The sequence below is a fragment of the Diorhabda sublineata genome, chromosome X, assembly GCF_026230105.1.
Source record: "Diorhabda sublineata isolate icDioSubl1.1 chromosome X, icDioSubl1.1, whole genome shotgun sequence".
Classification (NCBI taxonomy): domain Eukaryota; kingdom Metazoa; phylum Arthropoda; class Insecta; order Coleoptera; family Chrysomelidae; genus Diorhabda; species Diorhabda sublineata.
Genome location: NC_079485.1, coordinates 27,868,096 through 27,890,793, shown reverse-complemented (window position 1 = coordinate 27,890,793; position 22,698 = coordinate 27,868,096). Strand labels below are relative to the sequence as shown.

General features: G+C 31.4%; 1 protein-coding gene across 1 annotated transcript in view; it reads right to left on the bottom strand.

The window, feature by feature from the left end:
* Positions 1–22,698, bottom strand: part of LOC130451071 (PAS domain-containing protein cky-1) — a 228,265-nt gene that overhangs the window by 129,554 nt on the left and 76,013 nt on the right. Inside the window, exon 3 of the mRNA XM_056789868.1 lies at positions 10,557–10,738. Within this exon, the coding sequence (XP_056645846.1) occupies positions 10,557–10,738 (182 nt within the window). The remainder of the gene's footprint in view (positions 1–10,556; positions 10,739–22,698) is intronic.

Here is a 22,698-nt window from a genome sequence, read left to right as displayed (position 1 = left end):
ATAAAAATATTAAATAGTTTTTGAGAAAAAAATTCCCAAAGTTTCCGTCAATTTTTAGCCCAAATACGCCGGGTTTCGCTACTAGTACACGGGGTCTTTCAAAACGTTTCCATGCGAGTTTTATCACTGCATTAAGCGAAAAAAATCGATTGAAAACCACCAAACAATCACATGTCTATAACGCAAAGTTCAAAAATGCGGCAGCAGCTAAATACTTTTATGGCTCTCTCAACCGTTCGTTCCATGTTCCTTAAGCTAAACCTTATTGTTAATTTGCGATTAATGTGATTGTTTGGTGATTTTTAATCGATGCTTTTCGCTTAATGCAGTGATATAACTCGCATGGGAACGTTTTGAAAGACCCTGTATATATGGTCTAACTAGAAATTTTGTTAATATTTAGTAACATCATTCGGGAGCTATCTTAACAGGCTGCAACAATTAACGTCATAAAACTTTCACCTCTGTTTAACGAAGACTACTTTTCGAGTTTTCTCGATTTATTGTAATTGAAAACGGTGCTAGAATGATTACTAATCACTGCTAACAAGTTAGTAAAGAAGTTGTTTCTACGTTGTTTAAATTAAGAAAAGATAAGAGAAAAGATATGTTTAATATGTTAAAATGCATTCTGCTAAAACGCTGGATATTATGTAGGGTGTATATATATATATATATATATATATATATATATATATATATAGATTTCGCGTAGAGATCGTAGAGTATAAATACAACAAAATTAATTATTAAGTCTTAGAACGTACATACTCTGAGAATATTTCTCACGAGGCCGACAGTTTTTCATCGAGTGGAACATTCATCTTCGACCTTATCTGTTACTCATTAATGGAAAATTTATATTATGTAACGCTAGAGAGTGCAGATTATGGGTACTTTATAATAATCATTAGTAACTAATAACCATATCTCATTTAAAGTAATAATTACACTGGCTAACAGATTTTTATTATTTCAAAATAAACTACTTGCGTTTAAGAAGCGCGCAACTGTATATACTCAAGTCACGGTATGTTATTCAACATCCCATTCAAACAAAAATTTGTCACCAACAGGGTGGCAATACTTCGACTGTTTAACAAACCATTACGCCCACAGCTGATGTAGCTTAGCCTTCATAATTATATTATTATATTATAATTTTTCGCCCTATTAGTATATAGTAAATTTCCTACTCTCTTTTCGACTACTATCCTCAATATCTATTACATAATATTCGTTTTTATTATTCTTTATTCCGTTATATTTCCAATTGAATCACTGTGTACTACAATCGTTCAAATACTAACTTAGACCTGTCATTAAGATATCATATTATTCATCTCTTAATAACCATAATTATAAAGCATGGCACGCAAGAAAATTTCAAGTAATGTTAGTAATTAAGTTGTCTCACTGCATTTAATCCAGTCCGACATTTCATGCATTTTTGCACTTAATTTAACATGAATCTGAGAAAAAAAATATGTTCCAATTATGTGTTTGAATGATTATTTAAATTCTTATCAGTAATAGATAATAAAAACTTGAATGCAGCTAGCGGAAGAATTAGTGGTTAATTAGTTCTCTAAACAAGAAAATAACTTAATAAATAAATTCGAATTAAATAAGACTCTGCAACAAAGTATTCAGTTGAAAAACGACATTCTTGACTATTCTGTTTAAATAACTCTACCATTCCTTTATATGATTGAAATAATTGTATTGTATTGTACCATAATTTTCCACTGTAGATTAAAATTTAGTAAAGTAGCTGAGGACGTAGAGGAGGAAGAAGAAAAATTTCAGGTTTGCTAAATCCCTTAAACTTATTGATGATGTACATTATTGGAGATAATAATTCTCAAGCTTTTCCGCAGATCACTCTTATCTTTATTAGTAGAAAGAAGAAATATTTGGGGTTTGCTCAGTAAAAAAATTCACTAACACCATCCGTTTCAAGATAAAGGGTATTGAAGGAACAAAAATAATACATATTTTTTTTTTATTTTGCCGCAACTACTGGCAACATTGCATTGAATTTTTATACAAATTACGACACATTTTATCAAAGTGTGGTGGAGCTTCATCGTGCATGAAAAATGGAGATCCTCGCTCGTTTAGCATTAAATCTTCTAATATCTCGAATAAGTGATTAAAAAATCTAGTTATACGAGGTTTGTTTTTTTCTCGTACCGAAAATCATGTTTAACGAAAAACAGGAGCAACGTAGCAATATCAAATGTCTCGTTAAATTGGAAAAAAGTCCGACTGAGTGCTATAAGTTGTTGCAAGAGGCCTATGACGACAATTCTCTATCTCGTGCGCGTGTTTTTGAGTGGTGTAAACGCTTTAGTGAGGGCCGAGAGAAAGATGATGACCCACGTCGCCCTGTGACTGTTTCAACTCCGGAAACAGCGAAAAAAATCAACAAAAATATGCGTGCAGATCGTCGAATGAGAATCCGGATGATTGCCGAGGCTGTAAACGCCGATTAAAAAAACGGTTAGAAAAATTATTACAGATATTACAAATTACTACAGAATTACGGATAACAAAAGACTACGAAGTTGGTGCCAAAAAATCCTGACCAAAAGCTCTTGCGTCAAAGGGTTTGCTCAAATTTCCTTGTAAGATTAGGAAAAGAACTGCTTTGAAAGGGACCCGATTTGACTCGATGGAAGCGGTAAAGTAAAAAACGGCAGAGATTCCAAAGGCACTCACCAAAGAAGACTTCCAGCACCGCTTCGATCAATGGAAAAAACGTATGGAAAGGTGTGTGACGAGAGGGGGGAGTATTTTGAAGGGGAGCATTCAAATGTAAAATAACTTTATTCTCAATATATTAATTTGTTACCTAAAGTTGTTGCCCAAACATTAACTTTAAATAAGTGTTGTTGATGTGATACCCTTATGACATGTGGATTTTCATCACACCAGTAGTGTGCATTATGGGAAATAAACATACCTTGTCGCATAAAAGTAGCCTTGTTCGTAAAAAGAATACATTTTAAAAAATTTGGATTAAGGGCTGTCCTTTCTTGTAATGTTTCACTCTAACCGCTAGATCGTCTGGCAAGAGCTCTTGAACTATTCTGTAATGATAAGGATGTAGCTGTTGCTCTTTAAGTATCCTCCAAATACTTGAAGAAGACGTATTTGTTTGTCTTCGTCCTCATTATTTTTTTAGATCTCACATTCCTAGTTTCATGACAACGTCGTTGACTGGCTCTAAATGTATTTTACTTGGCAAGTTTCTTCGAGGAAACTTTTCTGTATAACGCATAACATCTACACTAGAGTTTCCTAAACACTCGCCTAAGGTTAATAACATGTCATGTATTCAAAATTTGAGTACTGAGTACATTTTGATTAACGATATATAATTTCACAGATAAGAAGGTTTCAGAAATGTAATTATTAATGACGCAACCTCATAACTATCAATGAATGAAAATTTTCCATGTCAAACTCAGAAAATATGCTATTGCCGTGTAAAATTCAAAGCTAAATAATTATAGGTACTTAGCTATTGCAGGCCTTAGTATGAAACAAACAATAGTTTGAATCCCAGAACCGCAATACATGATCATCAAATTGTTGTTCTAAAGCCACCAATAGCTCAGTGCTCATACTCAATAAGATCCTATACTGATTATACTGCATTTTTGTGAAACGTTACAAGAAATGAAAGCTCTCAGACCTAAATGTATCCGTTTTATTAATTGGATCTCATTTGGGCGACAAAAAATTATCAATTCACATAATGCTTACTACTTAATAATAATCAATACTTTATCAATACTTTATCCCAGCATCGGTTATTATATCATAATTTTCCAAATATTTCGAAATCAGTACACAGTATCAAGTTTGATCTTTTTGAGTAAAATTAAATGATATTTAAGTTCAATTGAAAATTTGCTTAATAAAAAATAAAAAAACTGACACTGGAGCGTCAACACTTAATTTTCACCGTGAATTTCAATATACCATGTCGTAATTTAAAATTTTTCAACCAACCAGAGCTTACGATAAAGGTTGGGTCACGACCGAGCTTCATGTTTCAATTCCAATGCTTCTTCACACAAAATTGGCACAGAAGACCGTTTTAGGAAAAACCAGTAAATAGTACTTCCACCAATTCACTTTTAGCTTTTTTATAGTTTCACGATTTGAACTGCTCGCCTCACTGTCAAGATTATGTGCGTGCCTGGTGTTTGAATCGTTGATTTATCAACATCGAGCTCGATGGCTAATATCTGCCCGATTCACCGTTTATCAGCTGCGTAATAATTCCCATTTCATTTTTTAATACTAAATTAGCGACATAAAATGCGCGCAAGAACATAGCCACCTAAATTGGGCACGCGGTGATCGAGCCTTGCCGCCACGCGCTGCAACGTTGAGAAAGCGCTTAATTGTCAATCGCAATAAGTGCCAAAAGCCGGACCTGTACTATTATTGAAGTATATCAATTTGTACAGTAAGGTTCAAAGAATAAGTACGTCTTTTCAATTTTAACCATATCTTCTTAAAATGTGCCATATTTGCATAAAAATATATTCCGAACCGAAAAAACCATTTGTTTTAACAATTGCGATTCAAACAAAACGTACCAGTTTTTCGCAAAACGTCGGGTATATTTAGATTAAGCGGCTCAAATACGTACAAGATTTCCACTGTTTTATTCATAACCCTATGATTGTACACGGCAGCAATGACCACTCACGAACTATTCGTTTGGAGTAGTACAGTTTTTTATCAACTTTTATCAACTAAAAGTTATGTAATGTAAAAAAAATCAATGGATATTTTTCACTATAACATACAGTTTGAAAATACATTGAAAATTATCTTAAATAAAAGCAGATCACTTTAAATTGTTTTTTTTTTTCGTAATGTTTCTGCTTGTTGTAGATTCCTCAGATATGTTGAATAATACGGTTTATTAAGATATAAAACAAAGTTCGATGTATTTGTCAGTAATACTGTCATAGTGCAAATATCTCCTCTACTTTCAAATCTAGTTCGTCTATTTAATCATCCTATTCCATTTGAGACTATTTTCTTATTTTGCTTTTCTGATATTACTTGTACCCAATTAACTGTTGCGGCTTTTCAATGTATTTCTAAACATTTTTAAAATGATTTCTTAATCTGTCGATTAGAGTTACATTTATGGCTCGTTAACATAATTATTGTGGGTGTTACATTATTATCAATATTATTCTTTCTAATGTGATCAAATGAATGTAAAAATATACTAATTTTAATGATGAAGCTATCTACACTGAGAGACAGTAAGTATATGAACGGCTCTTATCGATATTCGTAAATTTCGAAGCGTACGCGCGGGTTTATAAATATCCATCAGTAATCCGTGTTGAAAATATGTCAGTTGTTTAATAATTACGCTGTGAATGAAGTGAAGAGTACAATAACGAGAAGGCGAAAGAGTCTGAAATGGACATTCAATTTAAATGCAAAAGGGAGTTGAAAAAAAGGGCAATTGAAAATTGCGGATAGATGACGTCAGCTAGACATATTCTTCAGGAATCCATAAACTTTTCACCGTCTTTAACAGTGACGGACGGATCAGATAAGAAGCGTTTGCAGGCACGTATACATGTCGACTGGAGAGTTAATTGACAGGCCAATCAATGGGGGATTTTGTCACTAGACTCGAAAACGACATTGATTGACTTAATATTCTAAAGTTCAATTTCAATAAACAATGGGTAATTTCAGGACTTTGAATCCGCCATCCGAATATATGCGTGATTTAATGCTATTCATTGTCATACATTCTTCGATTGTTCACAAAAAACGTGTCCTGTTTTCTCTGACATTCTGTACCGTTTAACGCATCGTGAGAAAACTATTGATGCTTCTGGTTATATTTATTACGCTTTACTTGAATTAAAAATCAATTCCTAATTAAATCAATTACCATATTAGTCGGTTTGTGTCTATTCCACTTTTTTAAAATTCTTGAATAGAGAATGCTCTTAAGTAAATTATTCAACAGTTTAAATTGGCTAATTTATATTCGTTTTTCGAACATTTTCTGGTCTTTTTTATTGTTATTGTTGTTTTAACGGCATTATGTGCTCAATCAGTAGCACGCTCCTGTCGTTTAACTAAGGTGGTCTAAGAAATTAAATCGACAGATTTAATAGCAGGTATTGGCGCCCCTTAAATGAACATCACATTTAATTAACCTGGATCAACAACTCAATGAAAAATTTTTCCACGTGATATGAAAAAAAAGGTTTATTTTAGTATAGAAAAATTAGAAATAGACCAGATAGACTTCGATATTTTTTATAAAGTCAAACTTTCAGATCAATTGCTATTAGTTGAGAAATACATCATTTTGATTTCTCTGCAAATAGTCCCGAATTATTGCAATATTTATTCTTGTATCTATGATATTCACTATAATAGGTCCATTGTCTGTCTGAACAACAAATAATATGTCAAAACTACGGATTGAATATTTTTTTTGGTATAATTTTGACACCGTTGTCGTTGTTTTTATTTTTAGATTGAATTGGAATTTCTGGAACCGTTGGCGATATTCAAACTGAATACACTGTTTACACTACCTCTACACCAACAGTCACAATTACACTGGCAAACTAAAACTGTATAAACAACTTTATGAATATATTAAATCAATGAACTACTTTATGTTTTGAAATATTTTATTTTTATTCAAATATCACTGACATTGTGCTTACAAAAATTTGGTTATTTTTTTGGTTTCAACGGATTTTATTCCTATTTACTAATACTAAAGTTTCCTTTTATACTTTTTAATTATTCGTTTACATTTGAAATTTTCTGAATCACGAAGTATAAATCGTCTCTTGAAAATTCACTTTTTTATAAACACTTTTATTAACTACGATTTTTACAAGAAATTCAACAGTATACACAATTAACAATATTACACAATATAACAAAAGTAAGACTAAAGTCATATTGAAATATATGATTTTGGTTTGGTCAAAGTATATAAAAAATATTGATGACTCGGCATCGAAAGTTCTTTCACTTAGATGATTTAACGAAATTAGAAATAATTTGTTCACTCTAACAAACTGTAATAATATTTTATTAATTTTTTTTTAGAATCTGCTTGAGTTAGTTAAGACCCCATCCGATATAATCATTGATTTTGAAATAAATGGAATGTTATATGTTTTTTTATGAATATTATCAGTTTTATTTGTTTCTTATGTATTTATCGACTCAATTAGTTGATTTAACCATCACTTAATGCGCATAGAGCTTGTGTTTTTCATAAATATGAAAAAATATTAGTTACAGAATTCCAAAAATTTCTCCCAATAAACCATTTTCAAAATAAACGATTAAATGAATTTGTTATATGAGTGTATTATCATTTGAAAGAGAATCCAATCAAATAATAATATTATCTTACTAGGACACTCAAGTTCGCCAATAAATCTTATCTAAATAATAAATACTCAAGCTCATTTCACGACACTTTGTTCGACGAAGATTATAAACAGGTTTTATGGATAAATTGAATATTATCTAGATTTATGCAGTTATAACGTAAATAACTTAACTATAAATGGAAAATAGTTGGTATATATTGTTGATTATACACATGTGTATGTACGCAGCATGGATATGTAAAGATTTACTACTGATAATTATTATCAGTGGCTCACCAAAATTATTCAGGTTATCATAGGTACGAGGGGCAAATTAGAAATTTTTAAATTCTTATGAAACCTTCACAATATTGTAAATAATTAGAATTGTTATGTCGCTTCGACTCCGAAAAGGGGAACACACCGATTGGATACAAATTTTCACCAAATTCTCTATTATACACTAAGAGGATTTTTGGCGTCTCGCAAGGAAAGGAGGTGAAAAATTTTTTTTATAGCTTTGAACCCACGAAAAATATAAATGTTTATTAGCTGAACCGCCAGACTTCTGCCTCAATCGATAAATAAAAGACGTAAACGTTTTTATAAGATAAAAGTAAAATAAACAAAAGGAATCCTTTTATTATTAAAACAAATAAACAAAATGCTCGGTATAAATGAAGTTTTATTATTACTTTCGATTAATTACACATAAAAATCGCTCACTTACTAGCCATTTAAAAGGTTTCAATTTGATATTGACATACACAAAGAAAGATATTGCTAATAGCATAGAAAGAATATGGTGGTGTTGGATGAATGAATATGCGGAGTTTTCTTGTGTCAAAAAATCTAAATATAGGCACAAAATGTCAGTAGCTAAAAATACGTGTTAGGTTGGGAATTTTTTATTTAATCCCTTTTCCTTGCAGGACGGTACAATCATCTAGTGGGTTCCTGTTTTCGGAACGCCGGCCTTCGTCAAAAAGAAATCAAGGAAGTATGTACGTCCCTAAAAAACTGAAAATCCTCTGGACCCAGCTAATTTTTGAAAATTCCTCCAAATGTAGATGATTGTTTCTATGGTTCTAAGCATAGTTTATATTTATTCTATTTAACTCTTCTCAGGAATGAAAACAGATTCTGACTTATGACTAATGCCTCTCATTTCTTTCTTAAACTACATTTAGTTATTTTTTAGGGTGCTTGGATTCATCTTGATTGATTTTTTTTAATTTGTCTTTATATTCATTCCCCATTCCAAGGTATAAAACTTGCAGGTATAATATAATTATTGGCACTTTTCTATCAAGTAAACTGATAGTTCCCTTATTCCATTTTCAAAATTCACTACTGAACTATATAAGTTTATCATCTCGAAAATTACCAAACGGTATAGAAACTACCCTTCTGTATTCTTATTTCTGAAAATTATAAAAAATTCTGGAACGTCAAGTTTTTAAAGAAATTATGGGATGTTTAGGTTGATTCTTGCAACTTAGCAAGGCTGGTACTTCAAACATACATGAAATATTGCTGATTTAATCGATGTGAAATATGTTCATGTTGTTCACCTTCTTGTTGGCAATAACACAGTCTTCTAGACAATTCATTTTAATTGTTTGAGTTTGGTGTGAAATATTGAAGATTTCTGAAGTTATTTTCTCTGCTAGTTTTTTATATACTTTGTTCTTTCGATAACCTCCCAGAACATAAGTTCATGCGATCCAGCTGGTTACTACATACTACAGTTTTATTCAATGTAAGTTCCTACACAGGAAGGAGAAAGGAGGGCAAAGAAAAATGGAGAAATAGAGAGAGAACTGGGTAAGGAGAATATAGTGACATACATAAAAGCACAAAGGCTCAACTGCGCTGGGCACATAATGAGAAGAAAACCAATTGAGATGATTAAAAGAATAACGCAATGGATCCCATTGTGGCCAAGGAGAAGGGGCAGGCCGAGAAAAACTTGGAGAAACGAAATAGAGGAGGACATGAGAGCACTCAATATAGAAAACTGGAAAGCAAAATGCCGGAACCGAAAAGAATGGAAAATAATAACAAAAACAGCCAAAACAAACGACAAACTATGAAGAAAATAAAAATTAGAAAACGAGGAGTAATCCACCTCAAAAAAAAAGGATTTAAAGCGCCAAAAGTGATAGCCATAATCCACATGGGATTGAAAGACTTGATGATGATGATGAAGGTCCTGCCATTAAAACAAAATGAGGTGTTTCTTTATACTGCTGAAACTATGTGTTCCGTTTGGTAGGGTCGGATATATGATTGCGTTAATAAATAGATGGGCTAGCGTTATATAACTATAAGTATAGTACCTATGATACCTAACCAAACATTCAGCTTTTCACGTATCCAATTCATGGTTCTCATGAATTTCCTTCCTGTTCAATGTGAGTTTTGATTCACCATAAAACAGAATCAAACCTGGAGCTATTTCATGCTACCATCAAAATGATTTTCTATTAGCTTCTGTACAAAAGTCAACTAAATAGTTGAATTTTCATTTTAAGGAGATCTACAATTCAAATTACTTCGACAGGCAATTTGACACAAACTTAACGTTGGCTTTTCGTCGACAGTTACATATATTCAACCAAGTGGGGTTTATATTTGATAGTTTGTCAGTTCCATAATCTCTGAATTAGGTATGAATTTCATACATACTACCTTGAAGAATACTTGAGAATACATCTGATTAAATATGCCTGCCATGTCAACTTAACTTGATTCAAAGAATTTCCATAACGAGTATGATTATATCAGGTATCATTTATTTCATAAACTTTTAACACTCATACTTTAGAAATTTGTACCGTATTAAGTTAATTTCGAAGAAAGTATAACTATTTAAAACGTTAATTAGGAAATATCTCTTGTTACTATTTATAATTGACTGCATATATGTTTGCTAAGAAACTTTCAAAAATATACTAGATATTTTAAAAAAATTAACCATGTGATTATTCTGTGGATATCCTAATTTATATTTAAAAAACGCACTTTTCAATTTGGAATATACCATTCTTCAATAATTCTAGAAATTTTAAATTTATGAAAAGATGTAAGGTAAGAAAATCCTATATAGTTCCATCACTGAAGCGTATAAACTATACGTACCTTGTTGAAAATAATTAGCTTTTCTGACGTAAACACACACAAGTGCCATAAGCTGTAGCTGAGAAAGTCTTTGCCTCGTGGATGGAGGTAATGGTAATAATTCACGTAAATTTGCTATTTCTGCATTAATTAGATCCCTTCTCAACTTGCTTGCTCCTTTTGTTGATTTATTGGCATCGAATCTGAGGAGAAATAATATAAAATTATTAATTTGTTGAGAAGTATTTGTAATACATGCAAATTATGAGTGCTAGATGTACTTTTGTATTATACGGCAAAACTATTGGCATACAATGTTTGTTTTAATGATTGACCTTTTAGATTAGTGACCATATGTTTTTTCAATCTTGTTTCACGAACTAAAATAATCATTATAATGAATTTTTGACGACCTTAATATTACCAGACTTTTGTTTTGAGATTTTCCATTCCATTGCAATAGCTCTTTAATGAACTTTCTGACACTTGCATGTTGTTAATGCCTTTTTATCGATTATCGTTTGATAAAAACATCGAGGACCATCTAAGACATCATTTCTCTTTCTCATAAGAGTAAATTTGTCTATTTGAGTACATCAATACCCAATTAATTTTGACTATTCATTGCAAGAAAACTTACAAAATTGGAGCATTTTTGATAGAAGAGTGATCTTTCCTCTACGACTTTTTCTCAAAAGATAGTATCACAAGTATTTTTCTAAATTCAATGCAAAAGAAAATTATTTTGTCCAAAATGTCATAGAAGTCAAATGTGAAACTAAAATCTTCATTTCTTATATTCTTATTTAATTGTTGAAATGTATTCGACAGATTTAAAACCTGGAGCCGCATCGTTACTTATTTTAAACTGTGTACTTTCTCAAGCTAAAGAAGTGTCTCCTATTGCAAATCTTAATTAGAAAGATTCTAAATTGTGATAGGAGGTACTGAGACTTACAATAGTCGATTTTCATTAGAATTGTAAATGGATATTCACCATTGCCCGCCGCTCAATGCAATTTTTCTAAGAATCTACTGACGTGTATCGAAAAATAAAAACATTCTTTTATTTTGTAGAACGTATTCCAATAGATCATTTTTACTTATATAGATATACCGGAATTACGTTTTCCAAATTTGATTACTAATATCGCTTATTAAAATGTGGGCTGTATTTGTACATTCTTCTAGGAAAACATTTCTCAACAGTTATTAAATTTAATTAAGTCTTAAAGAATATGAAACATATATAAAAAACTTCATATTATACAATGCGGTCCATATGTATGGAATAAATTCAATTTTAGCCTTATTGTGCACTATGTGAAAAAAAAACTGAGACAAGTCGATTCTTATTATTAAATTAACAATTCACATTATGAAAATATTATCCCCCTCCAGCATCCCCTCTGAATTATAAGCATTCCATTGAAAATACTAAAATATTAGTGAAAAAGCCAAATAAACAATTGATATGAATCTAGTAGGCTGCTGTCATTTAGGTATTTAAAGTTACCAAAAGATGTCGGTATAATATTTATGCGCGTATTAAATTTAATTACGTCTCAACACGTTTAGCAGTGTACAGTTAGCAAAATTGAAAAAGTATTTTGTGAATATGTCAAAAATATTGAAAAATCAGGTAGAAATGTTCAATTTACTGATTAAAAAAAATTAGACGGACTTCTAGAGATTGAGGAAAATCCTCATAAGACAATTCGAAAACTTGCCGCCGACAATGATGTAAGTAAATCATCTGTTTTGAGAGTTTTGCACAAAGAAAAATAGCACCCTTACAAAGTTCAGTTGGTTAAGGAGTTAAATTAAAATGATCCTGATAAAAGGCAATAATCTGTGAATTGATGATGGATAGAATGAACGCAGATTTGCAGTTCATGAACAAAATAGTTTTTCTGATGAGGCAACGTTTCATTCAAACGGAATGATTAACAAACAGAAATGTAGATATTTGAGCACAGAAAATCCTCACTGAATGTGTGAGGGTCACATTCAATATCCTGAAAAAGTGAACTATTGAGCTGATATCATTAACAATAAAATTATTGGTCGTTATTTGTTTAAGGATACATTTAATGGTGATGTTTATCTGGATTTTTTTATCAACTTCTTAGTGTCTACATTAAAAAGACTTTTTCCTGGTTTTAATCATCCAAATGAGATAGATCGATCTATTTACTATGAACAAGACGGAGCTCCACCGCATTTTACACGAACAGTTGGAAATTATTTTAACGAAGTTTTTCCCAATAAGTGGATTGGATTATTGTCAAAAAGTGAATGGTGGTGATTTTGAACATACATTCTAAATATTATGCGATGTTATAATCTTCATTCTACCTGAAGTTTTATGATAGAGACATTTTACATCTGAAAAATTAATTTTCTCAGTTATGGTTGCACAAAATTTAAAAACTTCATATTGCTGAGCAGAGGCCCGTTTCCAACAAGTTGCCACACGTCCCCCTTTCTTATTTAAAATTTTCAAGGGGGTGCTCAGAATTCAGAGGGAGTGCTGGAGGAAGATAATATTTTCATATTGTGAATTGTCAATTTAAGAATAAAATTCGACCTGTTTCAGGTTTTTTTCACATAATACATAATAAAGATAAAATTGAATTTATTCCATACATATGGATCGCATTGTGTATGATCGTTTTTTACATAGGAAGAATAAATCAGCATATAGAAAATAGATGAATGAGTCATATATATGATAAAATATGCAGTAACCCGCCAATTTTATATTTATATTATTTTATATTTTATCCATATTTTAGTATGGACATTGAGAAAATATGGAACAATATAAAAATATCTTTCATTTGATATGAGCTGTTTGTGGAGCTTTTACACAAATTTTTTTCAATGCATAAAATACAATAGAGGGTCATGAAGGACTGGGTATTATCAAGAATATTTCGGTAGTAATTATTATAATTGTTATTATCACATTCTCGCTCAATCTAGTGAATTAAAGATTCCGTTGGTCTGGTATATTTGCAAATAATAATTATTGTCAATATTCTCAACAAATAGTTTTTTTTGGAAAAATTGAGACACAATTGAACGTGTTGGGAGCGGAAATTATTAAAAACAACAATTTGACAACGTCGTGGTAACGTGACCAAATATCCAACTCATGAATCTAATTATTAACTGCCAGCTGTGACTCATAGATCTTCATTCAGATCAACCAAGGTACTAATAGGTAAACAAATTTGAACTGTGTAATATTTAATGAGATTTTTTCATTTAATAACTGTTATTTCATATAAACTCATATAAACTCATAAAAACATATGAAATTATATAGAAATTATTATATTTAACATAACAATTATTTGACTAATACAAAAAATATTATTAACGGACTAATCTGAACCGTTCGAAATTATACAAAATAAACGTGCATCATTTTTTATGTTCATTATCTCGATTATAAAAAAAAGACCCTATCTATTCAAATGGAATAAAAATTAAAAACATTTTTTCAAGTAAATAAATACAAAAAGATGTAAGGAATCGAGGAAGGAGAAATTGATAATTTCTCATTGGTTCTTTATTAAACTATGTCGTAATGTATCATTCAAAGCTTTCTTATTTCAAACAATAGGCAGACCTATTTTATATTACATAATCATTAATCTGTATTTGAGATTTATTCCATTATTAATGTTGTTTAAAGAAAAAACAATTGATCTGAACATTTTTAGTGAGGTACAAGATTTGTTGGGTCCAGTCAGAAATTAGAAAGTTTATTTCATCAAAGAATTAGAAGAGATATCGATTTGAAAAATGTCTTAATTATTGCCATTGACCTCAATTTTGTATTATATGGATATATAGGCAGTAATATGCATAAATTTTCAACTTAATATATGAATTATAGCTGACTTAATGATTTAAACGTCAATCGACTAAAGCCGGTACTATACGATGCGACCAACGTTTGCTACCAACATTCGCGTTCCAACGTATGGCTGAACATTAGGATGAGGACTAGATGTAGTGCATCAACGTTAAACGCTATTATAATTGGACGCTTCGCGTGGAAGTAGTGCGCATGTCATTCGACGAATGTTTTGCTTCCAACGTTGGCCATGAAAAGTCGTTTTGTTTGACCCGCGTCCAAGAACTGTGAATGCTACGTGTTTTGTATAAAAAAACCCAAAGCTTCCATTATCATCAAGTTAATTTTAAAACAATTTATATCTGTTGTATGATGTTCATCACTTTTTTGTCACTTTATCATTTCTTTAGGTAAGTTTAGGTTCCAGCCTTCGTCCAATGTTCTGTCAACGTTGTGTGTAAAGTGAATGTTGGTGCAAACGTTGGACGCATCGTGTAGCCGCAGAACTGGATCCAGTTTTCCTCCTTCCAATGTTCAGCCGTACGTTGAAACACGAATATTGGCGCAAACGTTCGACGCTCTTGTAGTACCGGCTTTACCTAAGCTTACCTGAAGAAATGAATGCGTAACAAAACACGTAGCATTCGCGCGGACAAGAAGTGTGTGTAGTTGTATCACAAGTGTTGGTTCCTACTTCGTTTCAATGTTGGGTACTACTTTGACGCGGGCCAAAAAACCGACTTTCCATGGTCAACGTTCCAATGTCATTAGATGACAAACACACTACGACCTCACTATGAGTCCAATCATACCAGCATCCAACTCACGCATCGTATGGTGCCGGCTCAATAGATCCAATAGACATATCTTCATGATAATGATTATTACCAAGAGTAAATATCCATCATATATGGTATATTAATCGACCATTATCTGATTTAGTGATTGTTAGAGGGAATACTTAGTTAAAAGTGATATAAATATGTTGAAGGCCACTGAAAGTTTTGCTCTGGTGTGATTCAAATTGTGTCCATGAAAAAAGATTATAATGCGTATCTTTATCTTATTTGGAAAGCATTAAATTAAAACAATATTTGTGTATAATATTGAAAAAACCAAAAAGATACATATTTTTTAGTTATCTAGTTATAATCGAAAATTATTTCTCACAATAAAATTTTAATAATTTTATAAATCTACTGAATTATACCGAGAAACAAAGCTTTTTTTAGTTGAATCGTGTCGGTGTCCATAACGGTTCACAATAAATATGAATGGTAACTAAGTAACCGATCACTAAGAAAAATTTATGCAGTTAATTCATTTTATATAAGGCCATATAATTCGATTTAGGCATTGTAAATACTTCGGTTTTTTAATGTAATAACCACTTTCATGGTATAATGCTCTGTATGATGAAGTTTCTGGCTTCTACATTACCCGTGGCTTTGAAATTTTCTACAGGAAATAAATAAAATAAGTAAGAGTTTATTGGCTCGTGCAGAGAAATTATAAGCTTTTTCAATAACAAAAAAACCAAAAATGTGAATAGAAAAATTCCATTCATAATAGTTGAAAAGATACACCGCTTTGTAAAACATCAGTTGAATTTTTTTTGAGTAGGAATGTCATTATTGCATTTCACGGATCTATTGTAATATAGACAATGTTGGAAAAAATTATAGTTGTCATGTTTCTTTATGTGTTAATAGTATATTAAAATAAAACCAACAGGAGACATTCCAGCAAGAGTTCCAAACCCGAAAGAACGAATGCTGGAATTGTCTTCTGTTACGAGTGTTTCATACTAATTTCTCTGTATCGGCTCTGTATTCACATTATTAATTTATAGAAAAATTGTTAAAAATATACATTAGGGAAATTATATAACGTAGGTGGTTGGTTGGCAATACTATTTCATGTTTGACAGTTCAATTTGGAAACATTGTTCGAATTTAAAACTTGGTCTAAGCAGCCAAAATTAAAGCTAAATTAAAATCAACATCAAGCTAAATTATCTTGGAGGTATTTTTTTTGTTTAGGCAGTAAATTGAGGATAATTATAATATACTGGTGAACCATTAGAAATACCCTGTACGGGTTCTTTAAGCTTAAAATCTTAATTGTCTGCATGTACTACAAGTACCAATTCAGTATCTTTAATTAGTAATTTAATTTGTTAGTTTAATGTTTAATTTTGACTGCATAAACCAAGCTAACAAGTTGGTTTAAGTTAGGTTAGGTCGTTACAAGAAATTTCTTCACTGTAGATTTTTATGTTTAGTCCATATTTCATAACTACAGTTACTATGTCTATAAACTCATTATAATTTAATGTAAATAATAATAATCTCACACCGCCCTGTCAGCTGTCAAATAGAAACAACTGTTATACAGGAGCACCAACTTACTACAAAAAATTACCAAAAATCTTTTAAGAATGGAGTCTATTCATACACGAAAATGCGTGCAAGATTAATGTTGTTTTAATACCGAAACAGAGAAATTATTATTAATACACCAAATTATTTCTTTCATAATTATCCATCCCATATGAAGTTTCTTTGTATTTTTCATCAAATCAGTTACCGTTTATGATGTAGTCAAACATTTGTATGATTTTTTTAATTTGAAGCGCTTCTGATAATAATCGGAAAAATTATTCAAAAGTACAGAACATTCCATGAAAGTTTCATTTTTACTGACGTCTTTATTTTTCTTAATGTATTTGCGTTACGTATTCGTGACATTGTATTTTGAATCAATGAGCTTAATGCTTACTAAGGATTTGAATGATTAATCAGAATTACATACTTTGCAAGTATATTTTCTATTGCCAAAATAGGAAATTCACCTAAATATATTTCATTGCTTAGAAAGTATTATCTGCCATCACAATAGTTATTACCAACAATTCGCATAGTCACGACGGAACAATGATTAGAGGAATTCTAAAATAGCAGGGTTTTGATTTTATCGAACTAATTTGATAATAGTGTTGCTTGATTAGAGGATGGAAGACCACACCGAAGACAAAAGTTAACCTACCGCGACCTAATCTTAACAGCCAATGTGCCTTGACTAATTTTTTGTATTGTCTTCAGAAATCAATTTACAGTGATCGTTTTTATAAGATAATATTGAATCGGTTTTATGTAATAATTTCATAAATTAATAAAATATCACTAGATATCAATAAGTTATGAGGGTTAAGCTCTACGTTATAAAATAAATTGACCCAAAGTTTACGTATCTCCTTAATTCTTAATCTAATTCCTATTTTCACATTAACACTATTTTGATCAACAGTAAGTTGTAACTAGATTCTCAATGAGTATTTCTTTTCCATTTTGCTTCATTTTGTTTAGCCTTAGAACTAACTATGTCTTACCAAGCCCATTAACAACGTTGGCTATATATTTACCCAGGATACGGTAGAACAGTTTTTAGAACAATAACATCTAATCATTGCCATGAACAATAATTCAAAGAATTCAATATTCCAATATAACTAGACCAAGAAAAGTTGATACAGATTTTAGGGGGAAATTGAATATCTTCTTTATGTTGAATATTTGTTTCGAGATTTTCATGAAAACTTAGTCTTTCTTGTCATTTTATAAGTAAATAAATGCTTTCAATGATTCAACAGACATCATGGCTGCTGTAATTACGAGGATATGTGGGATTTTCACCCATTAAAATCCCCTCCTCCATGCTTCTCAACAGACATTATAACGGAACCGCTACAAGGTATTACTTCATCATTCTGTTTGGGCTTATTTTATTCTATTTACTAAACCTTTCTGTTTTTGATTCATTATTTTTGTCACCATTTTCCAGACGCTAGTTATCATGAACAATATTTTGTAGTGACAATAAGCATGTATGATTGCTTTATATTCTTCCTGCCAACTTTGACCAGCAAATAGGTATCATCCGCATTCTCTTCCTATTCAGGACAATAAGGACAAATTGGTGAGTCTGTGTCACATGATTATTTACACATTCGTGTATTTTTGTTCAGCTACCTTTGTCTGCCATATTGTCCAATTTGATAGCTTTCCACGGATATCTTTTTCTACTTTACTTTGGTTACATTATCTCGACCATATGTCAAGCTCTTTTCCCTCACCAGTAGGTGTATACGTATCAAGTCAGCCAGTAGTACTACTGCTTCCGTTTATACTGTTTGAAAGGCGTTATAGATTCTAATGGCTAGTCTTTCGAATTTTTCTCAAGCATGTTCCAGTACTTGTGGAATCTGAGTGCTTGAGACCAACATGGAGCTGGTCCAACACCATCGTAGAATACCTACCAATTTTTTGGTAGGTATTCAAAATATGTCTTTTCAAGTTCCGTGATCTATGCAGACTCCAAGGTACCTTATTTCTGGTTTAGTTGCGACACCTGTATTTTATACCATGAGTATGTTCTGCAATATATATCAGAAAAACAAGTAATTCTTCTGATGCTCCAGTGACCACAACTGCAAGATCATCAGCATATCCAATAAAAGTGACGTTATGCGGCATCTTCAACGATTTAATATATTACTTGTCTTATATAATATTTTCATTGATAGTTAATTCATGAAATCATTCTTGATCAAGGTATAATATCTGTTAGCTTTGAAATTACTTTCTCATGATAATGACTCAGTCACTTTTAACAAAAACAGTGACCTGAAACGTTCTATTGAACACATCAACTTCTTCAATTTGAGAACATCAATTAAAGTTAATCTGATTATTCTCGGCATGAATGCTCAAAAATTAATCATTCAAAAAACTACACAGTTTTTGGATCAACAGTATTCTTTTAATTCAGTTCAATTTTTCGCCTAAAATTTTATATCGCGGTAAAACGAAAAGACCAATCGACACTCTAACCGTAATAATGTCTGTTGATTCTACTGACAACTTAATTGATTTTGATCAAGCCTGAAGATTGTCGTGGATAACGAATTTACCGAAGAATGTCCTTACAGGGGCTGTTTGATATTTTCTTGGTTATTTCATAACTTATTTTTGTCAAGTTGAACTTACGTGACCAAATCAGAAATCATATGAAATTTCTTCTATTAATTGTCTCATAATTTACCCTCTCTATTAGTTAATTTGCCAAAATAAGCCCCATATTACATCTCTAACCAATTTTTTCCATGTTTACAAATTCACTGAAAACGTTCACTATTGATGGCTGCCAAAGAAATACTAAACAACGTGGCACCTTAAAACTTGAAACATATGCTGTATAGATTTTGTACCATGGTATTTTTTTTACTTTATAATATAGTGGTATTTTTCAAGCAACTACTTCTCTAGGTCCGGCCAGGTACTTCTGGGACCATCCTCGTAATTTTGAAACAAAACTTTAAAATATATAGGAATTATTTAAACCAAAATACTTAGTTGATACCATGCAGCAAAGAATCGTCACTGGTGACGTCACTGAATAGTAAACTGAAATTGTTTATTGTTTAATTCCATCTATTTGTTATATTTATCTTTATTTGTTGTTAATTGATGGGGTTGATATTTTTTCTGGGTATTTTTGTAATCAAATGATATCATTAAATTTTCAAAATTTGGAAGGTCATGCAGTATATATATTTTTAATCTTGTAATGCGAATCTCCTTAATAGGAAAGTCGACTTGAAAGGCAGGGGCTCGTATAGAACAAAATTGACCCCATAAATTCTTGCTTTATATATGCAAAAGTCAAGTTAGCATTTCTATTAAGTATAAAGAAATTTTATCCACTTTCATATTGGTATTGACCGATTTCGATAAGTATACAAATCTTGTATTGGTACGAAACAATGCACACTTGCAAACATAATAAATTTCCTTGATTCATTGTTTATTACCAGCAACCACGAGTAATGGTCAAAAAGAGAAGAGTTTACATAGAAAGCAACACCATACATCACAAAATTATAAGCCGCAGGAATATATATGCCCCTTATCCGAAGCATTTCCTACAACAAGAAAATGCAGTTCAAAGCGTAAAACGACAAACACAATTATCCTCATTATGTCAGACTCAACCGCTGAGACTAAGTATGCATTGCTAGAGGCTGATTTTTTTATTTTCAGATATAAATCCTACTCGAATCATTTCGCATGTCAAATTAATTTTGTAAGAGCTGAGATCATCACGCCTTGTATCAAAATAAAAACCTAAAAACTCTTTTTCCTATGATCATCTCATAATAGTACATGCACAATTACTAGAATGAGATTGTGACAAATGAAAAAATTAAAAAACTTATATAAATTTGGATAATCTTCTAGAGGTAAGTAAAAAATGGTATTAAAAATACTAGATGGCTGAAGTAGCATTGTGCTTATAACAAAAAAGCATTCAAAGTATTGATGTTTTTCAAATCTGTAACAATAAAAGGAATTGTCCTTCAAAATTGACAATAGGATGAGGATAGGTTTTTAAAATCTGATATTCGCTAATAATTTGATATAGACTAAAAAAATGTAATATTTCTGAAAGTCATGATGTATCGGTTATGACTTTGTGGTGAGCTGATAAATAGTTGTATCTGAAGAGAAAATTGAAAAGAAAAGGAATAGTAATATGTTATGGTCAATTTTCAGTAAAAGACAATTTACTTATTTATCTAAAGTTCATGACAATTCGTTACGTATCAATATTCAATTTATGGCAATCTTTTCCACAAAAGAAATATTAATACATAATTCTGTTATTTTTTCTTTCCATCTCCATTTCGAATTTGAAATTGGATACAATTTTGCTTATTTCATTCCTATAATTACAATATATCTGTAAAATGATATTTTTGTGCGCAATATAAAAAAACATCCTCACGAAATCGAGAAAAGGATTTCAAAACACATTATACTCATTATACAGTGCTTTTCAGATAAAAGTATCCACCTTTAATAACGTTTGTAATACTGGTATTTAGAAAAAATCCAAAAACACGTCAATTTATGTTGGAAGGGGCAAGCATTATGGCTTATTTAAACTTACTGGAAAAGCCACCCCCTCACCCCTAGCAGCATCCCCTTTACTTTTTTAAATTACTTTTCATATTTTTTATGTAAAATTTGGATACTCCTCTTTGAGCTGATTTCAAAAATGTATAATACTTGTAGGTTTAAGTGATTAGTATATGAGATAAACAATTTTTCTTTTAAGAGCACAAATTTTACTTATTATTTACTTTCACCTTATTTGCCTTTACCAAAATGGGTTGTACAACAATTCAAACTCTTTAATCTTTTTAACTGTGCTATTTATTATGAAGTTACAATAAGTGTTCAAAATGAGTACCATTCACTTCCATACAATGGTATAATCTATTTTGAAATGCCTCTCTGACATTGCTTAATACGGCTGGATTTAATTGTCGACATTCATTTTCTATCCTCTCTCGTAAATCATCCAGAGATTCTGGTTGGGTAGCATAAACTTTTGTTTTTAAATACCCCCATAAAAAAAAGTCTAGGTGTGTTAAATCCGGTGACCTAGGTGGCCACTCCATCATCTGCCCCCTTCTACCTATCCAACGAGCGGGGAATGTTTCGTTTAAACATTGTCGGACAGGCATAGCATAGTGTGGGGGAGCTCCGTCTTGTTGAAATACCAGTAAATCTTCGGAAAGGTTATCATCATTTTCTATTATTGTTGTAATACGTGGGTCAACCTCTTCCCTGAGTAACTCAAGATATGATTCACCATTTAAATTTCCGTTGATGAAGAAAGGTCCGACAATGTGGTCACCTAGGATACCACACCAAACGTTTAACTTTTGGGGATGTTGTGTATGGAATTCACGCATAATATGTGGATCACTTTCAGCCCAATATCTACAATTATGCCTACTTACTAAGCCATTTAATGACCATGAGCATTCATCAGAAAAGCAAATATTGTTTAACAATTGTGGATTGTTATTGATAATTTGCGTCATTGATTCGCAAAACTCTAGACGACGATCAAAATCATCTTCATTCAACTCGTGCACCAACTTAACTTTGTATGGGTGGTACTTGAATTTATGTAGAACTCGGAAAACTGTAGAAGATGAAACACCGATCGCTCTACTTATTGTTGACAACGATTGTGGGTTGTTGAGCCTCTAAGCTGACTTGCCCTAAAATTGCCACTTGGATTGCTTCGTTATTTACGAGTCCCTCTCGCTTATGCACTTTATTGCAAACAGACCCTGTTGTGGTAAATTTCTCCATCAGTTGAATTACATACTACATATTCTAGCAGCAGCTCTTGCACAATTATTATTTTGGTAGT